We start from the raw sequence: 21,241 nt of genomic DNA, 5'->3' as shown, positions 1-21,241 counted from the left end.
TTTCAGAAGCACTACAAGGACTTATAAGGTTTTATAAGGTTTATAAGGAATTATAAGGTTTGATTATAAGAAAAGTTAATCAACACAAGAAACGGCCTCAACAATGACATTTTTTTTACTCTTGTGGATAATTGACTGTCCCTTTCTTTGATTGTGGGAAAGGGTTTTCACAAAGTGAGCAGGATGAAACTCCCCTTAACATTGTTTTTATAGTGAAAGAACTGCATCAAAGACAGTGTACTAGAAACAGACATCAGAGGTAGCTATTACCATTAGTCACTTTGAATGAAGCTCATGACGCTTTTTGCAGCACTGAGCCAATTTTAAGATACTAACAAAGTTTGTTTTACTATTCTTTGAACTGTTAAAACAGCCATATTTCTCATATACTTTGCTTTTTGTTGGACTTAACATCCTTTTTAGCCTCACAAAACTCAAGTACGAGGAGGGCAAATAAGGTAAAGAAGCTGTGAAGTTATTAACAGGTGGAGGAATTCAATGAGGCACTTGAGTTACACAAGATAAGAGATTCTGTCTGGCACGTTTAACGTCTTATATTTCACTTTGACGCCAGTTTCACACTGTAATTCTTGCCTCTGTTCATCATCTTCAGCCTCTTTATTTGCACGGCTTTTTCTGCAACTTCTCAGTCACGCAAACACGGTCAGATAGATCCATTTTTCCTGTCTTAACGAGGTTTTCAATGACTTTTGTAGCTGCAGAACAATATGATCGTTCTAGCAGCTCACACCTGGACATTTCCCCACGAATTCCTTCAATTCAACCCACTGCATTCATCTTCTAGTCCTAAAACTTATTGACTGCACTGTTTGGACCATCTAAAGTCCCAAAAGTCTTTCAAAATCATTCCTGGCTGATATGATAGCCTTCCTCCCTCCCCTGTAGGTCCTGCCTACTATCTGATAAAAGCGAGGGCTGCCATCTTGGCAGCAAATGCAGCATATTTGCATGCTGAAAAGCTTTGCAGGAGTGTTTCTATGCCAGAAACTTTCATCAAGAACGACCCTCTGTGTCTGAACTGTCGACTGTTCAGGAACTTGAAAAGCTCCGGCCTGATTTTAGCATTTAGAGTCTGTCCAGATGAGACTTAGAAAGACTTTCATAAAGCCATGTGCCGCAGGAGACGGGGGTAAAACTGACAGTCAAGGGTTTCACTTCAAAAGAGAAGTTTTTTTTACAGAGGTCTGTGCTGCTTTGCATGTGTTTACATGTGTGTTTACTGTTAAGGCAAAGCATCGCACCTCAGTTTTATTTTTTTACAAAAATTCAAGTTTGGCAGAACAAACCTTAAATTTATTTTTTTTTTCCACATAAGCACTAAGACCATTTGCAGAAACACTTGAAATTCACATTTTATTTCTCCCATTTCTCTCAGTCCTTACTGAGATGTTTCTACACCTTTCGCCTGATGAAACTGAGCAATCAGGGGAGAAGGGCGACAAAGAACCCAATGTCCCATCCCCACACAGGATCTCTGGAGCTCAGTCAAAGTTCCAGAAGGACAGCAATCACTGCAGCCCTCTAGGATCTGGGCTTTAGAAACAAGACTGATCTGATGAAACCAAGATTGAAATGTTCTGTCTCAATTCTCAATGTTAAGTCTGGAAGGAAACCAGGGACCACTCATCACCTGCCCACACTATCCCTACAGTGAGGCATGGTAGTGGCAGCATCATGCTGTGGGGGTGCTTCTTTAGCTGCAGGGACTGGGTTAAAGGAAAGCTGAATGGAGCAGAGATATCTTCAGTGATGACCTGTTCTGCAGCACTCAGGACCTCAGACTGGGTTGATGGCTCACCTTCCAACATGACAATGATCCTAAGCACACAGCCAAGACGACACAAATGTGGCTTACGGACAGCTTTGTGTAGGTGCTTCAACTAAGTACTGAGTAATGGGTCTGAATACTTATGCCAATGTGAACTCTCTGTTTTTTGTTTTTAATAAATTTGCACTAATTTTCAATTTGTCATTATGGGGTACTGAGTGTAGATTAATGAGATAGTGGCCGTCATAACTGAGCCACCATGACAGACATGAAACGTTTGTTGTTATGGAAACGCTGAACATTACATCAGATACTGCTGCATAAGAAAGTTTGATCTGCTACTGGAAGCTGCCCTTCTCATTCATGTTTTTTGATTCATAATGGACATAGTTTCCCTTGTAACAAATAAATCCTCTTCTTGATTTGAATTGAGGAGTTCCTTCTTGATTTATGCCTGCAGTGAAAAGCAGGAAGGCCACTTTTGACAGCTTTACTCCCTCATTATGTGAGATTCATCCATGAAAGGAAAACAGTGGTTTACTACTGTGTAAATATATTTAGCATGGGGGAGTTTTTATTGAACAGAGTCCTCAATTGAAAACAAGAAGTAATAAATGTAGATCAACAGAGTGCATTTTTACTCATCTCTTGTTTTGATTAGCGCACCCTGGTGGCAGAATGTACATACTGTGTGTATAAGACATTTCAATACTCTTTCTTTTTGCCTGTGTTTTGGTCTCCACCACCTGCTGAGGTAGTTATGTGGTTCTGCTGTTGTTAAAACTACTCCATGTTCACAAGGTAGCGACTGCTTTCTTTGTTCTTGGGCAAATAGACAGTTTAGTACAACAGCTGCACTTAAAATAGTTGTAAAGGTTGCCACAATTTGTGACTCTTGTGACATTATCACAGCACCAGTTTGAAAAATTTCCAAAAAGTCATAATAAATGTATCTTTAAGTTTAAATTTTGCACATTTTTGACAGTAATGTATTATGTTTCAAGGGAAATGAGAAAATTCTACCAACATTTGAAGTTTATCTTAATTTGTGACATAATGGGTTTGGTGGAAAGCAGTCTACCTTGATGTAAGGTGTCAAAAATGTATTGCTTTGGAATTATTAAAGAAACTGAGAATTTTTCTTGGCCCAAATTCTAATAAAAATGAGGGTCAATTCATAGCTAAACGCAACCTTTAAATCTACATGCACACACAGTATGGTTCTCATTGCAGGCCACACGGCTTGTCTTTTTGTCCGAAAGCATAAAAGAAAACAACGATTTTACCTTAGAAATACTCAGATATCCTACCAAAGTATGAGGTGTGTAACCGATTCTTCACGTCTCTTGATACAGAGGAGTTTGTCCAGCTCTTTAGTCTGGGATGTCACGCTGATGTACAGCTCTACTGCACACACGCACACATACACGGAGCTGGAAAACCGATGACACAGTCCAGAGTGTTTTATTTTCTCAGGGATCGGGGGACATTTTCCAGCGTGGCATCCATCACGCTGTCACAATAAAAGAAGCTTATAGAAGAAAAAAGTCTCTTTGGGCTTCAAAGTGAGTCTCCCTTTTTTTTTCTGTCGATGAAGGATTACAGCCTTTAACTTTGGAGAGGAGCTGCTCATAAATACTGATATTTTCTGTTAGGGGGGCTTAAAAACAGGAAATGTAAAATTAGTGGAGTGATATTTGCCTTTAAGTGACCCCTGTGGTAAAGGTGCAAAAGTACATATGCTCTGTAATACATTAAAAATGACAAAATCAGTCCATCACATTTGGTTCTAGCTGCACTAATTCGGATTGTTCAAGAGGCAAAACCCAAGTTTCTTTTAAATATGAAATAAAATGTTCTTATATGCTTGTTTGGACTGAAAGATTACAGGCAAAAAAGTCCACAAGAAACAGTTTTTATACTTGGAAAACTCCTTTTTTGCATTCCTTTCTTATGAGTCCTCTTTGTCCTGTTCTATTTAAAGTTTGGACTTCTTTTGCCTTTACTCAGCAGATAAATTAAGTTCTTTGCAGGTTTCTAGGTTGTATACATACTGTATTTGTGTGTAAGAGAGAAAGAAACGGAGGAGTGTGGAGGAATGAGGGAGTGCAGGGTCAGAACGAGGGGACAGGCTTGTTCAGTCAGCCGGCGGATGAAGAATTGATCCAGGGGGAAATCTTTGTCGGCGCAGAGAGAGAAACAGAGAAAAGAAGTCTGTCTGAGAAGTTCTAAAAAACGCCTCATTTTTTTGCTTATTTTCCTCATTTGGGCCTTCATATCTGAATTCCTGACAAACCTGTGATTGCATTAACATACCATCTTTTTCCCTACCCTCTTGCATCTTTTCCATTCGTGTCAGATGTTTTTCAGCAGCGTCTTCTCTCTCTGCACGAGGATTTGTTTGTTCCAGACAGGACTTCTCTCTTTTTTCTTCTGTCTCTCTTGCCTCATTTTCCCCCCACGCATCATTAGTGCGTGATCTCAAGGCCAGCTTTGCACCTCTCCCTTTTCATTCTGTGTGTTTTCTTTTAATGGATGCCATTTTTTCACTTTTTATGCCCTCTCCTTTAGGCCTCTTGTCCTTAATCGATCCATCAAGTTGGTTTACTTCTCCCTTTTTATTCCTTACATTCCAGCAGAGTCAAAGCGCTCTGTCCTTGGGTCCTCTTTGGACTTTTTCCTTGTGCATTCAGGTCTCCATCTCTCCCTTTTTTATCTCTTTATTTTTTTACATATTTCAGGATGTTCAATCCCCTCTTTTTTCTTTAATTTCCTCTGAGTTTCCTCTTGCCCTCTCAGGGTTTCTTTGGTCGCCCGTTGCGGGGCAGGTTCTCCACCGTGTTGCTGAGCCGGTACTTGACGATGATGCTGTGCACCGTCGACTTTGGCATCCTCAGCTCCTGCCCGATGGCGCCCTCCGACTTGCCGTCCTTCCAGAGGTCCACCACCCGCTGCCGCTGCCCCACATCGTGCTCCTTGGTCTTCTGGCAAGCGGCGGCGGCCGACCCTCCGGCGGCTCCCCCGGCGGCTTCTGTGGGGGCAGACAAGCGGCAGACTGTAGTGGAGACTCGGAGAGGGGGAGGCAGGAAAATGTGACACTTTACTCGTCCCCGTAGGGGATTCTTTTTTAGTTTGGAGGTCAAACGTCAGGGGATTCACCTCAGCAAGGCAGGCGATTGCAGTCATGAAGGCTCACTCCATTCGACGGTCAATCTCACTAATTTCTACGCCCCTACCAGGTGAAGTTTGTCTAGAATGTGGGACTCCTTTTAGTGCAGATGAGTAGCTTCCTCTTTGCAGTACTGATGGCAGAAACAGGTTTTCCAAAATGCAATTCAAGATGTTGTGCAAATGCATGAAATTTGCCATGTGTGAGACAGCACAAAACAATCCTTTATTGGAGCATTTGGTGCATCATTAACATTTTTCATCAGAGTTCAGAGAGTGCAGCTAAAGTAAAGTGAAGTAAAAAGTGCCAAAGCAGACATGCATATTTCTGGTCATGTTTTCTGTACTTCTTCTCTCATGGGAGGGTTATTAATGGTGATAAGCTAAGAGGTCAAAGAATCAGAGTTTTTTTGTTGTTGTAACTCAGTCCTTTTGCTTTATCCCTCCTTGGCTGAGTCTACAAAGGTCAGGAACCAGCGTGACCTCAATCAGGACCATAAATGTGGCCTCATTTGTGCCCTGCCAGAGTTCAGGATGTTCAGACCGAGGCCCCCGTGAGCAGAAACCCAAAGAGTAACACAACTTGCGCGACTATTTCTGCACAGCCCAGCCCTCTGATGGTTCACAAGTCACAACACGACGTTTACACAACCAAACTCCTTCTGTGGTTTGTGTCCCTCTCAAAATACCTCGGCACAAAGTCCGAATGTTTTCTTGGCATGGGCTGATTCAGACAGGCTGAGCATAATGACATTTTCAGAGATAGGCTCTGGCTCGCTAAAACGCAATGCCTTTGACAGATGTCTGAGTCTACAATTACATAAATCAAGATTCACTGAGTGAGAGGCGAGGAGGGAGCTGGGTGTTGTGGTTTTTTAGGGCAAAGCTACTGGGGAATATCAGGTTTTACCAGTTATCTCTGCTATCTAAACATCCCCGAACACGAATACAAACGCAGAGCAGAGAGTGTGCCTGGTGAGCATATGCTGTTACTAAACTAATTATGAGAAAATAAATTCACAAACTGCCTGTGTGTGCTGATAGACTGCAGGCTAAGGGAGGCCAAAACGTCCCTTTTTTACGACTTAAGAGTAATGAGAGCCACAATCGGACTTCAAAAGAGAAAATAAACATGCTTGGAAAAGAAAACACTCCTCAGACAGGTCCGATAGCACTCCAGACTGTGCTCTTATTGTTGCACAATATGTCATTACTGCTGAGCCGAGCATTGAGGTTTCAAGGTTGGACATGTTAAGAGATGAAAATGCCTTAATATAGCTGCACAGCACGTTATGTGTTTGATTTGGGTAATGTCTATTTCAGGTGTCTGTCTGGCACCCACATCAGAAACTCTGCAACACGTGGATTTTTTTTCCAATACGGAGGCCTGTCTGGATTTTTAAGGCTTCACAACTTGAGCTGCTCGAGGATATAAAGTGTCCATTCAAAGTGTCTGAACGAGTGCTGCTTCAGAGCCATCAGGTAGTTCTTCACACCACTTAGGATTCAATTGGAATTTAAGAGTTAAATAACACAAAACTTACTGCATAGTCGTTTCCCAGAGTCAGTCATTTTGATGAAGCCTGGACAAAATGTTTTTCCACAACGACATAACCAAATAAAGCTGGAATTCCTGTGATGATATCTTTAAATAGAAGCAACTTTTTGGACTGCTTTTGCCCGTCATCAGTGAAAGTTGCCAACTAATCAAGTCCAGACTTTAAAATCCAGACTCACTCCTCTGTGTTGAATACAACTAGGCTAAAAGATCAGAGGAGCTGTCTTTAGTGAGTTTGTTTTCTCAGTAAGAAGGTATGGAAGCCCAAAGGTGCAAAAAAAGGAACATTAAAATTGATCAAGACTGGGTTTTCCACCCACCCAAACTTTTTTTTTTTTAACAAATCTTTGGTCTAATCTTTAAAAGCTTCATGTAATTTTCTGACCATGTAAAATTCCATTATAATTTTTGAGGATAAAATAAACTTAAGGAAAAGTAACTTTAAAAGTTGACCCCTGAACTGGATTCTTAATTTTCTATCAGCTATTCTTCTCTGATTAAATCTTGGAAGACCAAGGTCAAAGGTCGTTAATCCTCACGTTTAACCTTTGCTTGTGAGGGCAATATCTCAAACATGTTTTTAAGGATTGTCTTCAAATCTTGCTCAAATGTCCTCTCTCACTCAAGGATGACCACATTACAATTTGGATGCCAAACATAAAAGATTACTGTAAACTCATGTTCATCCTTCTCAGTTAAATTCAAAATCTCAATTTAGTTTTGAAAGACTATCTTTAAATTGGCAGAAATGTCCACTCTAACCAAAGGATAATTAGATTTAAGACACTGAAGGTCAAAGTCACTTCAACGTCATGTTCATCCTTTACTTGTGAATGCTTTATCTTTAAAGGGATTGTCTTTGAATGTCACTCAAATGTCCACTCTGATTCAAGGATGACTATACTTTAGACATCTAAGGTCACACTCACTGCTGCTTTGTGTTCATTCCTTGCATGTTAACAAGACATCTTCACAATGTTTGGAGGGATTACTTCAAACTTTGCACAAATCTCCACTGTGACTCAAGGATAAACTCATAATAATTTGGTTGTTTTCGGTCACTGTCACTGTGACCGGAATCACTTCAGCACAATATCTAGATAGTGTATTGTTTTTTTTTTTTTTTTGTCATATTTGGTACAAACCTACACCTGGACTTGAGGATAAACTAACTAGGATTTGGGGAATGGTCACTCTGATCTGTACCTTGCAGATACTGTCTGGTGTTTTCGTCAGAACCCAACATCTCAAAGACATTTAGTATGATTTTCTTCAAAATTTACACAAAAGTTTACTCTGATTCAGTGATGAATTTGTTAGATTTTGAAGGTCACCAGTCAAGGTTACTGTGATCATAATCCTTTGAGCACCATATTTCAAGAATGCGTTGAATAATTCTTGTCAAATTTGGCCAAGACCTTCTGGCTTTGGACCGTACATCTCTGATGACCACTCTCACAAACTGTCCTTCTCAGACACTGTCTATTTCAGGAAGGAAGTGTCGGTACAACGTATTTCCATTTCAGTTTTATACATACTGAGCATTATTTCATAAGTACAACAGAGAAAACGATCAGCGGTCTAATCAAGGATTAAATCATGGATAGACTTTGTTTTTGGGACTAGTTTTATATAGCTATATAAAATATAGCTACACTAGCTACGAAACAAACATTACTACATAAGCCAAGCCAAGTTAGCTTTACCACTGTCAGCTTTAGCAAACATAGCTAAAGCTAGCTATGTAGATATGTAGCTACATCGCTGCTTTGAAAGCTTATCTTTAGCTTTGTTAGCTACATAGCTACATTATCTATGTAGCTTACAAAGCTTAGCTTTATTAAACATTTTTCTCTCAGGTTTTGCAGGTCAGGTTTTTAACTTTAAACTTTTAGTATCCTAACCATTACCTTAACTCTTAACCTGAGCCTAAACAGAAATTTAATCCGATTTCTCTTAAAAATTTTAAGCATGTATTTCCATTCTGAAATAGATGGTGTATGAGATGCCATCTCTGTGGAGTTATGTAACTGCCAGGTGGTACATCCAGTTTTTATCAGTTACTTGAAAAGAAAGTGATGATTTGTTTACTGATTAAAAATCAAATATCAAAGTCTGTCTTCATTCCTTGTATGTTAAAAAGATATCTTAACAATGTTTGGATGGATTCCATCAAACTTTACACAAATGTCCACGCTTATAATGTACAAAATCATTGGCATGGTTTATACCAGTGGTTTATTATCAGTATCAGCAGATATAAAAAATACCTGCTATTTACAGCCAGCTGAAATTATTGTCATATTCTGGCTGTGAAAACATGCTGTAGTATGAATAAGTTTGTTAATGACTGAGGTTGAAGTTCTAAACTACGCTTAAATACTAGTAACGATGCTGGTATCAGCTAAAATTAATTTGTAAATATTGGCACAAGAAGTATCTGTAAAAATTCAGTATCATGCACACCACAACTTATACTTGGACTGGATGTTGAACTTATTGGATTTTACAGGTCAAAGGTGACTTTACATGCAATGGCCAGGTGGTATTTACAGTTTTCACTAGTTTTAAGAGAATGATAAAAAGCTATTGATTGACTCCTTTAAAAAATATGTTTTTCCTGTTTAGATTTTCTTTTTTAAGGATCATATATGGAAACTTAAGATTTTTTAAAGCAATAAGTAGATTTATAACCAAGTTTTAACATAAAAGGGAGAGATGTCCATAGATTCCTGTCACTGCTAGAAATGGTTAATGATAAAAAAGTACCTCTTTTTTCATTTTTAAGCAATATCTTAAAATTTCTTTTTTGGTCTTTTTGTCTGCCTTTGTAACATCAGTATTAGCATAAACAGGAACTCACATTAATAATTTTACAAAAAACCACAAAGTACTAAAGCTTACAAAAGATATTTTCAATAATGAACCACCCAAATCTTAAGTCCACAGGCTGTATCCTGGGTTTTCTAAGAATTGGGTCAAGCTCCGTAACCATTGAATCCTACATTTCCCATAATGCTTCGCATTCTTTAATTAGAACCTTTTAAACACCTGCTCCTCCAAACTTTTTAATGACAGTGTGTAATGAGCGCTTTTCCTTATAAACTGTTTAGTCTCCAAGCCCAAGAGGAGACAACTGTGATGACATCACCATCAGGGTTATTTCTCCACCAGTGCCACAAAAGATATTTAACAGCATGAATAAAACTTTAATAACCACGTAAACAAGAAAATATAAATGGAAATCATTCAGCAACACAAGCATCCGTCTGGTTTGAATATAAAAGTCTGAACCAGTTTAAGCCATTATTGTCTTGTAAATCAACTTGAATGCTTTAATTATGGACGACTTAACATGATGTTTGTTTGATGATGTTTGTTATTATCACTGATTTCAACACTCAGATTCACCAGTAGAGCCTTTGCACCAGCAGGTGAAGGCAAGTTTCTTAAATTTATTCTTTATAGTATTTATTTAAATGTGATGTCCTTTCAAATTAAAAGCCTCTCAACTACAACATGAAACCCCAAACAGAACCCCCCAAATTGACTGCACATTTACAGCTTTTGAAGGCAGAGTTCAAAACAGTGAACAGGCCTTTCATTTAGTGGGGCAAAATGAATTTAAGCCTCAAACACTGACCTGATATGAAGGATCCGGGTGGCATCTGACTATAGTTGGCCCCTCCCATGTGCAGGGCGCTCGGGGGTGCAGGGGTAAAGGGTGCACCGTAGTTCTGCGGTGTTACATAGGGTCCAGGAGGAATGGGCTACACAGAAAATGAGAGGATTTATTTTTAAGGAATTGCATGAATTATGGAGACAGAAGATACAACAGTTAGACAATACAAGAAACTTTTAGGTTACATAACAGACAAAGAACAAAATCTGCTGACTAAACAGTCGAGGAGTGAAAAACCACAGGTGGGTGACAACATAATGGGCTCTTTATTTTCATTGGCCGTCCTCCAACGGTTGTTTTTCCAACGGTTGTTTTTCCACTGCAGCACAAGCAGGTTTTAACTCGTGGATGAACAGTTTTATGTGCTTCTTTGTGAAAAGGTAAAGAAAGGCTGCTGACCGGGGGTGTGTGCGTCTCGGTGCCCTTGCTGGCCAATCGGCTGAGGATGCTCCTCTCGGACATTTGCAAGCGGGCAGCGATGGGCGGGACTCGGGATAGCGTGGCTGGTAGCCGTGTCACGTCAGCCTTCATGTCGCTCAGCAGCTCCTCCAGCTGGTTCAACACTGCAATGACAACAACAAACATACATGCCAAAACTTTTTATCAACATTTTCAATTAAAGCTTTTATCTTCTGTTTCTTTTCCTCCTTAAATTGATTATCTGATACTTTATTGGGACACTATTCCTCATTAATGATGAGGTTCAGGTACAAAATTATTTTCTGACACGTCATAGAAAAGGAGCATCCCCCGTCCAGGCTAAAGAGCTTTGAAAACTGATTAATGTCGAAATAAAGTTTTATGGAGTGCAATGTTTTAGAAGCCCTGAAATGAAATGTATGTGTGGGTGTTGGGGCAGAGCGTAAGAACGGAAGAGATGTGACCTGATCAGATAAAAGAAAGTTGTAAATCCACTTGTAATAACCATGAACTTTATACAATAAATCTAGCTGTAATAGCCCTTGTCATATTATCAATACATGCAATTAAAGACGATTAATTGATTAGAAAATTTGCAATAAATACCTGCTCCTTGATATTCCAAAGTCAACTGTAAATGCATTTAGGAACAACAGCGATTTGGCCACAAAACGGAAGACCATATAAAAAAATCAAAGAGTGGGGTCAATGACTGCTGAAGTGCATGGTGTGTAAAAATTACCACCGCTCTGCTGTCTCCATAGCTGAAGAGTCCTGAACTTCCACTAGCATTAATGTAAGCACCAAAACTGTGCAGTTGGAGCTTCATGAATGGGCTTCTATGGTCGAGCAGCTACATGCAAGCCTTGCATCACCAAGTCCAATGCCAAGCATCAGATGGAGTGGTGTAAATCACACCAACATTGGACTGTGGAGCCTGGGTTAGATGAATACTGGGAGAGTATTAACTGCCTGACTGCAGTGTGCCAACTGTGAAGTTTGGTGGGGGAGGGATGATGAGAAGGGGGCTGTTTTTCAGGGTTTGGACTGGGCTTCCTATCTCCAGTGAAAGGCAATCTTGTGCTTAAGCATAACAATATGTTTTGGACAATACAGTCCCTCTTGGTGTAATGGTACTTTTGTCCATATAGTGTATATAAAAAGACACAAAACAAAACAACAAAACATTGACATATTTCCCCAAAAGAATGTATACATATTTATACTTCTAATTCTTTAATAATAATACCTACTCATCTGTAAATTACCTAGGTTTTGATTTATGAAACAATTTTAATACTACGACCTGTTTTTTTCTGGTACTGTATACAATTTATAATCTCTTTGTACACTGCTTTGGAAACATGTTTCAATGCCAGTGAAGCTCTTTAAATTGAACTGAACTGACTGGCTGAAGCTCTGGTCAATAGGCCTTTTACTCTGGGTCTATTATTCAGATGTAATAGAGCACAGTGAATGCATATGGTCTCTTAGGAGCTTCTTGGTTTGGCAGTGTTTTGGCTCAGAGATGTTATAGAAAATATGTAGGCAATATCAGGTTAAACTGGCATGTGACATGCAAGAAGGACTGCCGAGAAGGCAGATGGTGCTAGCACTGCTAGAGAGACGAACTAGATCACACCATTTATCCAAAGAAAGTTTTATATAAACTGTTCTAAATTTGGACTGTTTCTAAGTGTTTTCTGATTTGCGGGCTTGCCTTAATTTAAACTTCCATTAAATAGACTAAGAAGTTAGTGGCATCAGTAATTCCCAAGCTCTTCAATCAGGATGAAGACTTGTAAATTAGAATTATCATCATTTATAAACTAAACACAGTTTGTTTGAAAGTGTCATTCATTATTTCATCACTCTGTCATAGATTCCCAGAGTATTTTATTAGACTTAGGATTTTACAAGTGAAGACAAGTTAAAAAAATACTGCAGTACTGAACTGAGGATGTTAATCTTTCAGCAGAGGGTAAACATGGACGGGCCTGCAAGTAAAGAAATATTTGGAACCATCACTGAACAGGCTTATCTGCTCACTTTTCAAAGTCAGCTTCAGGCAGAGTAAATGAGTGATAGATTGCATAATAGAGCTGTGAAATATGTTGATGTTTATGTCTTTCATTGTGTGTCTGCGATTATCTGTCTGACAATCTTTTTATGACTTATTATGCTTGGTGATTTCTCAAATGCTGAATTTGTTTTTCTATTAACTGTGGGGGATTTTTTTAGAGGCTTCCACTCCCACTATTGCCTTTAGCTTCTTACCTTTGTGTAAAACAGCATTGGCTGGTTTGTTACCCGCCAGTGACTCCTTGCTGAGGTGCTGGTGTGACTCAGCGAGACACTCCACTTCTGCAAAGCGAGCGTTGAGCGCCATGGCTGGATGGCTCGGGTCCTGGGTCATGTTCAGGTAAGCCGCCCGTCTCAGCTGCTCCTCGATCACCAGAGCCTGCTCAAGCAACTGGAGAGGGAAGGATACAGAAAAGAACATTGAGGTACAAATGTTTGTGCTTTTGTATATTTTATTGTTTGGTGGCAGTTCTGCCACACAGTTTGGAACATTTATGCTTTATATTGCAGAGATGGCATGTAAAAAAAAATAACAAACTCAAGTTTTGCAAAAGCAAACATTGTGCATCTTACCTAAAGTTATTGCTCAACAAAGTTTATCCTAACAATGGAACAATGTTTAACTGGTATACACACAGTTAAAAAAGCTAGAATGTTGCTTTATTAAAAATCACGATCTACTGGCTGAAGACCCCTGGTCTACAACATATAGTTTCTGTGCAGCTGTGTTCTTTCAGCACCATATTTATTTGTGACATAGAGTTTGCAGATGTACTAGCTATCATACAGTAGCTAAGCTCTCAGCCTGCAGTGATGAGACAGACTCACAGCCTGTGAGCTGCTCTGTCCTCCTCCATCACCTGTTGTCCCTTCTGAGGAGTGTTCTCAGCCTAACCTCCTCTTTATTTAGTTAACAGAACGCCGCCTGTTTTCTTTAAACGCATCGTTATGATGTTGAGAGTTGGATGCATTCAGTCTGAGCTGAGGCATGGCAAAAACATATTCCCCCCAGAGAAAAAAATGTATCATCAGAGGGGGGAATATCAAAAGCAATTTGCACCCTGGTCATATGTACGAATAAGTTTGTGGAGTTTAGGCCGGCCCAATGGGTCTGTGTCAGCTAAAGTTTCTTCTTTATTAATCCTCATTCCTAAAGTTTAAAATGTGTTTTATGGACTGAATTTTAACGCTGGAACTACATTTTTATATTGGCAATAATACTGGTATCAGCTACAATGAAACTTCAAATATCAGCATATCTGATGATAGCAGAACTCCAAAATTAGGCATCCCTCGTTTCGAGATGCATCAAGGGTACAAATCTACACTTGGACTTTAGGTTCAACTGATTTTAATTTGGAGGTCAAAGGTCACAGCAACCTTACATACTATGATATCATAGCACTCCTCTTATTGTAGCCTCTTAGGAGTTTTACCTTCTTTACCCACCGCTGTACTTTCAATATCCAGCAACTGTATACCTTGCAGAGTGAAATCAACTCCAGGTGGTAGTTCTAGGTTACACTACAACAGTGGTACTCAACCCTATTCTACCCAAGAGCCACGTTGTCTTGAAAATACTTCTGCGTAAGCCACAATCCATAACCGAGGATCAAAGGTAGATGCATCGATCAATTGATCCATAGTTGAAATTAAATGAAACAGTGTATTTGTGGATTATTGTGGGGTTAAATGGGATGCAATAGGCTACATAAAAATGTCTGTATAGTGTCAGGAGAAAGCAGTTGTCACAGATGATGAGCATATTTAAGTTCCACGTGGCCTTATAACTTAAAATATCAGACTGAGCCCAATCTACACGATGAGATGCTTCTCAAAGAGCTGATGAATTATGGTTGGCTATTCAGGTATTTATATATCACATTTGGATATTTCCTGTAGTTCTGTGGCTCTGTTAACTCAAAAGAAATGTTTTCTGTTTTCATTTCTCAGATGACTAAAGCCGGCCCTGCCTGACACCTGCAGCTCTCCCACACACATCATCCCACCCTGCTTCATTTTGTAGCTTTGGTTTTATATTTCTGCTCTTTTGACCATATTTATAATCAGTAATACATTAAAGATCAAATAAAACACCCGCCTTTGGGCATGTTTCACTCAATATTACATTATCTCCACATGTGACCCATGTGTTTAGGCTCTTCGACAATGATTCATATGACAGTACTCATGAAATACAAGTAAGGGAGAGCACTGGCAGGAAGTGACTGAAGAAAACTCTTAAAACGAGGGCATAGGAAGCTTCAATTTGAACACAAGATAGCACACCTCAATGAATGAACTTGCTGAAGAAGTGGACCACCAGCAGACTTCCTTTCCTTCCATTCCTCTGGAGTGTCTTCTTTGTGTGGGAAAAAGATTTCTTGATGTGGCTTACAATAAATCTTTACTGATGTTAGTGTTTATCTTTATAGAAGTTTTTCGGAGTAATTTTTTTTCCCAAGTAAGCCTTAAAGATTCACAACTGGTCACTAAAGAGCCACATGTGGCTTGAGAGCAACAGGTTGAGTATCACTGCACTAGAACAAAATTACACAAATGCTCAAGAGAAGAGATGTAAAAGTGAGGGGCTGCCACATAGAAAGAAGCTCCAGAACTCAGGGATGTCACCTTACACCAGAGCTCCTCAGGACCAAGAAGCAAGGCATCGCTTAAGCTACCAGACCAATTTCAAGATTTGGTCCTAGTGGGACTTGAACCTATGACCCCCACTCTTCCACTAAAGTCCTTACAGACTGAGCCACTGCTACTATTAATGTCAAATTTACACACCCAGGAAGAAGTAAAATGCTTCTTTAAAAAAAACAAAACATTTTTTAAGTTTCATTTTTTTTTGTGTGCAAAAATTAGTTTTTTATTGTGCCATTTATCTAACAAATTCAATTACTTCCACATACTTAGATTAAAATGCATTTTAAATCGATATACGTAGTAATGATCTTGGTTTAACATGACATTAAAAAGACAAAAACATCAAAAACACTGTCCTTGAATTATATTTAAATATGTTACTCATCTATTTATATATTAATAAATTTTATTGTACTCTATGTTGTATTTCCAGCCATATGAAGCTTTTTCTTGTTGCATTTTCAATTTTGTTCTGATACTTTCATATATAACAAGATATTTTTTCATAATCAAATGAGAAAACTCAATATACAAATAAAAGGCTCCAACAGAAGGTCCTTGTTGTACCATAAAGAAATTTTTCCCTCCGTGCATACCTGCTCTGGTTCTATTCTAACACACCAAGGGGAAATTTGTGTATATAAATTTCTTGCCAACTTGGTTGTTCTTGATGGAAAATTTACCTAAAGCCTCCAATTATTCAGCTAAAATGATGAGGAGAAGTTAAGGAGGACAGAGAGAAGGAGATACAGTAAATGAGGATGTTGAGGGCAGGATCTGAAACATGTGAGCCGGTCAAAACAGGATAAGAGCTCCTCCAGAAATGCAGCTGTCAGCAATACCATCCAGCCAATATGTGGGTCTAGGGGCATCCGTCATACGACCATCAAACAAGTCAGGTGATTGAAGACGCTGCTATATGTTACTGAAATAGTTTGTCTGCATGGAATTAAGGCTGGAACTCAACATTGAGACTTTTTTAGTGCCAACCACAAAGTGCCTGAGGTGCAAGTTGCATGGAAAAATTTCCACTGCTGAGAAGTTGGCTTTAAATGAATGGTCAAAGTTTATAATATAAACCTTACAGTATTCTAAATACTTTACAACTTTCACTTACATGAACAACAAGGTTTATAGAGAAACATATTGTGTTTTCCCCTCTATATTTATTAAATGATAATAAAACCCTATTTTTCCCTTCTTTTGAAAATAATTAAGCCATGGCATACTCTTACCTTAAATCTTCGAGCCAGGAATTTGTTCTTCATCTCCAAGAAGTTGCCTTTATTTGCCTGCGATTTGAAAGGCTCATTGACGATGGCGAATTGAGGGTCATTCTGGATGTCCTGCCATCTGGCATAGCCGTGACTGGCAGAGAGGTCAAGGGTAATAACGCTGCAATAGTCACCAGAAAGCTAACATCACAGTGAAGCTAAACAGGAAAACTGGAGAGGAAAATTTCAAAACTTGAAAAAGAAAAAAATAATTTTTAAAAAAGGCAATAATTTGCTTTCTCATTAAAAGTTAGGTAATAAGATCAATACTGTGTTAAAATTTCTGTTAAGTAGTCTTCAGCAATCACAGCACTGAGTCTGTGTGGATAGGTCTCATTCAAGTTTGCACATCTGGACACTGCAATATTACTCCATTCTTCTTTGCAAAACTGCTCAAGCTCTGTCAGGGTACAAGTAAATTGAGCATGAACAGCCCTTTCCAAGTCTGGCCACAGTAGAATATGAGCTTTTCATTATGTCCAATAACAACAAGGGAATATAAAATCTCTAAAATATGTGAAGGCACACCTTTGATAATATGAAATGCAACAACTTTTTTAAATATAATGTGGAATCATTCTCTCATTATCTGCAACTGACCGTCGTACGTAATGGATACCAAACTACAGACCGGTTTCATGTGTTGAAATAGATCTCCTTGTTTTGACTTTCAGTATTTATTCACTCCAATACTTGGCTCAAAATAAACTTAAGTGAAAGTAAAATTACTGATTTAAAAACTACTGAAAAAGTACAAGTACACAAAAGTTAATCAATAACATTAATATGAGCAAATGTTATTAGTTACTTTCCACCCCTGGTTATTTCTGAATCAACTGTATAATGTTGATAACAGATGATAAACAATCAGCTTTACATAGCTATCTTCCTGTTATTATAACTTTGGAAAGTACGCTAGTCGTTTCCCATGCTTTGCTGTGCTAAGTTAAATATAGCAACTTAAAGCTGCATACTTGCTCAAAGTAGCTTGAGGTTTTGAGTCTAAATTCAGCAAGCATTTGGTAAGAAGGCTTATACCATGTTAAAGCAGCCTGTTAGCTAAGTAGCTTAGTATTGCAGCTAGTTCTTAGTCAAGGTTTGACATTAGCAACCAAGCTAATATTATTAGCAACATTGTTAACCCCCAAAATCATTAATTTTTGTTTTTGAAGAATTCCATAAATGGGATACAGATCTTTAATAAGTGATCTATAGACAGTTAGCTTACTTTAGGGACAGAAAAGCTAGCTTTGGCCTGCTCTTAGTTTTATGCTAAATTTAGCTTCAGTTCCATAACTTAAAGAACAGTTGGACACTTATTGAAATATTGCAATTCTTAGTGTTACATGCAAAGACCTATATATTTTACTGTTACATTAAATATAAAGCTAGCAGCCAGTTAGCTTAGGCTAGTAGACAGTCAGATTATGAGAGCAGAAAACAGCTAGCTTATGGTTTTTAAACTCTAAAAATCCCCTAAAAGCCTCCTAGAGAACTGTTATGAAGAATTAATGAAGCCTGTGAGTTAGTTTGGGCGTCAACTGGAGAAAATAATCCACACCTGACATATAGTATATCTACAGTTGCAAGAAAAAGTATGTGAACCCTTTGGGATTTCTTGGATTTCTGCATTAATTGGTCATAAAATGTGTTCTGATCTTCATTTACGTCACAACAATAGACAAACACAGTCTGCTTAAACTAATACTGCACAAAAAAGTTGTGTTTTCATGAAGATATGTTTTCATGTTTTTATTGAATAAACCATGTAAACATTCACAGTGCAGGGTGGAAAAAGTATGTGAACCCCTAGGCTAATGGCTTCTCCAAGAGCTAATTGGAGCCAGGAGTCAGCCAACCTGGAGTCCAATCAATGTGATGAGATCGGATGTGTTGGTTAAAGCTGCCCTGCCCTATAAAAAACACACACCAGTTTTGAATTTACTGTTCTCAAGGAGCATTGCCTGATATGAACCATGCCTGGCACAAAAGAGCTCTCCGAAGACCTAAGATCAAGAATTGTTGACTTGCATGAAGCTGGAAAGGGTTACAAAAGTATCTCTACAAGTCTTGATGTTCATGTGTCTACGGTAAGACAGACTGTCTACAAATGGAAAAAGTTCAGCACTGTTGCTCCTATCCCTAGGCGTGGTCGTACTGTAAAGATGACTGCGAGAGCACAGCGCAGAATGCTCAGTGAGGTGAAGAAGAATCCTAGAGTGTCAGCTAAAGACTTACAGAAATCTCTGGCACATGCTAACATTTGTGTTGACAAATCTACAATAAGTAAAACATTAAACAAGAATGGAGTTCATGGGAGGACACCACGGAGGAAGCCACTGCTGTCCAAAATATTCTGTGGACAGATGAAACCAACATTGAGTTGTTTGGAAGAAACACACAACGCTATGTGTGGAGAAAAAAAGGCACAGCACACCAACATCAAAACCTCATCCCAACTGTGAAATATGGTGGAGGGGCCATCATGGTTTGGGACTGTGTTGCTGCCTCAGGGCCTGGACGGATTGCTGTCATTGACAGAAAAATTAATTCATCAAGTTTATCAAGACATTTTGCTGGAAAACTTAAGACCATCTGTCCGCCAACTGAAGGTCAACAGAAGATAGGTGATGCAACAGGACAACGACCCAAAGCATAGAAGTAAATCAACAACAGAATGGCTTCAACAGAAGAAAATACGCCTTCTTGAGTGGCCCAGTCAGAGTCCTGACCTCATCCCAATTAAGATGCTGTGGCATGACCTCAAGAGAGCGATTCACACCAGACATCCCAATAACATTGCAGCACTGAAACAGTTTTGTAAAGAGGAATGGTCCAAAATTCCTCCTGACTGTTGTGCAAATCTGATCTGCAACTACAGGAAACGTTTGGTCGAGGTTATTCCTAGCAAAGGAGCGTCAACCAGTCATTAGCCTAGGGGTTCACATACTTTTTCCTCCCTGCACTGTGAATGTTTACATGTTTAGTTCAATAAAAACAAGAAAACATATCATTTTTTGTGCGGTATTAGTTTAAGCAGACTGTGTTTGTCTATTGTTGTGACTTGGATGAAAATCAGAACACATTTTATGACCAATTTATGCAGAAATCCAAGAAATCCCAAAGGGTTCACATACTTTTTCTTGCAACTGTATATTTTTGCCAAAGAGGGATTAATTTATAAACATTCACCTTGTAGGCTATTTCAAGATGCAATGACAGAGTTATTCTAGCTGTTTTCCTTGAGTTTTTATCTGCCAAGTAGTAAAGGTTGTTTTTTTCTCTAAAATGTTGAGCTATTAATTTAGCTGAGCAAAGATTTATTCAATTTTTCATTGTCCTAAATACTTTTTGCAGTTAATTTAAAACAAAATAGTTTTCAGGCAGCTCCTTAAAATATTTCTCTTCAAGTATTTCAGTCAAACGGGCCCGCAGTGTTAGCTTGCAGAATAATGAATACAGTTTTGTGAGTGCTGCATGCCTTTCATTACCATAATAGAGAGAGCAGCATGAACTAAACGACCTGCTACATCGGTCTCCAGCAGACACAGTTTGCTGTTTACTGAGCTCTTGCTGGCTTGTTGACTTATTACACTGGGCTTCTGCGGGCTGATAGAAAAATAAACAGAGCGGGGTCATCGCCTGGGTACTCGCTGTCAAGGATACATCACGATTCCTGCCAGCAGCCAGAAGTCGTGTCGGCGGTGCCAGATCTCGTTCATCTTCCCGGAGGAGATGGCAGCACGCTCCTCGTTCTGCCAGAGAGTGTGCAGCTCTGCAGGAGTGAAGCCAGCACAGGTTAAAAATGAGGTTTGTATCAAAGTGCTTAGCTTGCTGAAACCCGGCCGCAGGTGTTTCCACAGTGCGGGAAGCTTTTCTGGGTTTGTGATCAAGGTGGAGATAATTCTGGCTACCTGCTGCTTGAGTACAGAAGCTCTGGAAAGCAAGAGGGAATGTTATTTTTTGTATTAGGCTCGAGTTTTATGTTGTTTGGACTGCTTCTTAAGTTATTTGGACAACTTAGAGAGTTATTCTCACCTTTTCACCTTTCACTCCTTGTCTATGAGGGATTACACCTGATAGTTTTTAAATAGAAAAGTCTTTACGTGTAGAAGTATATCTGCAATCCAGTTGATAATGAAGCACTTCAAGCTCAATGTGATAAAGTAATGAAAAGAGAAAATAAACATCCCCTCATTAAATACCAACAACATTCACAAGTATAATCACTTTCAAACTTGACAACTGTGCTCATGTCAACATCTGTATCTGGTTTTTAACACATCAAAAACATGAAAAAAAGTGAGTAAGATTCTTGCCATCACATGCTTTGTATTATGAACCCAACAGTCCAAAACCCTTAAATTTGGATTTACTGCAATTAAAGTCAAAATGAAGCAGCAAATCTTAAAATCTGGAACTATTGGATGTTTGTCTTTTTTCCCCAGAAAATGATAGTTAAGATTATAAGATATTGGAAAAATACATAAGTCGTTTTGTGTTCAACTGCTCAGTAACACAAATCAGCCAATCACATGGCAGCAACCAATCAATTTAGGCATGTAGACAGGGTCAAGATGATATGCTAAAGTTCAAACCGAGCATCTGAGTGGGGG

At 38.9% G+C, this 21,241-nt stretch overlaps 1 protein-coding gene across 4 annotated transcripts in view; it reads right to left on the bottom strand.

Annotated features, from left to right (window-relative positions):
• The window catches only part of chd3 (chromodomain helicase DNA binding protein 3), a 68,076-nt gene that overhangs the window by 9,393 nt on the left and 37,442 nt on the right, over positions 1-21,241 (bottom strand). For 3 of the 4 annotated variants that reach the window (XM_041778978.1, XM_041778980.1, XM_041778979.1), the window contains exons 35-40: positions 20,292-20,400; positions 16,587-16,719; positions 12,895-13,090; positions 10,597-10,760; positions 10,159-10,285; positions 2,444-4,820 (exon numbers count right to left, since the gene is read on the bottom strand). In XM_041778978.1, coding sequence (XP_041634912.1) covers positions 4,585-4,820; positions 10,159-10,285; positions 10,597-10,760; positions 12,895-13,090; positions 16,587-16,719; positions 20,292-20,400 — 965 coding nt within the window. In that variant the 3' untranslated portion in view covers positions 2,444-4,584. Of the gene's footprint in view, positions 1-2,443; positions 4,821-10,158; positions 10,286-10,596; positions 10,761-12,894; positions 13,091-16,586; positions 16,720-20,291; positions 20,401-21,241 lie in introns of those variants that run through there. The other variant, XM_041778981.1, reaches the window with a different exon arrangement.

The sequence above is a fragment of the Cheilinus undulatus genome, linkage group 22 (genome assembly GCF_018320785.1).
Source record: "Cheilinus undulatus linkage group 22, ASM1832078v1, whole genome shotgun sequence".
NCBI lineage: Eukaryota > Metazoa > Chordata > Actinopteri > Labriformes > Labridae > Cheilinus > Cheilinus undulatus.
Note: the sequence above shows the minus strand (reverse complement) of the source record. Positions and strands in the feature narration are given on the sequence as shown.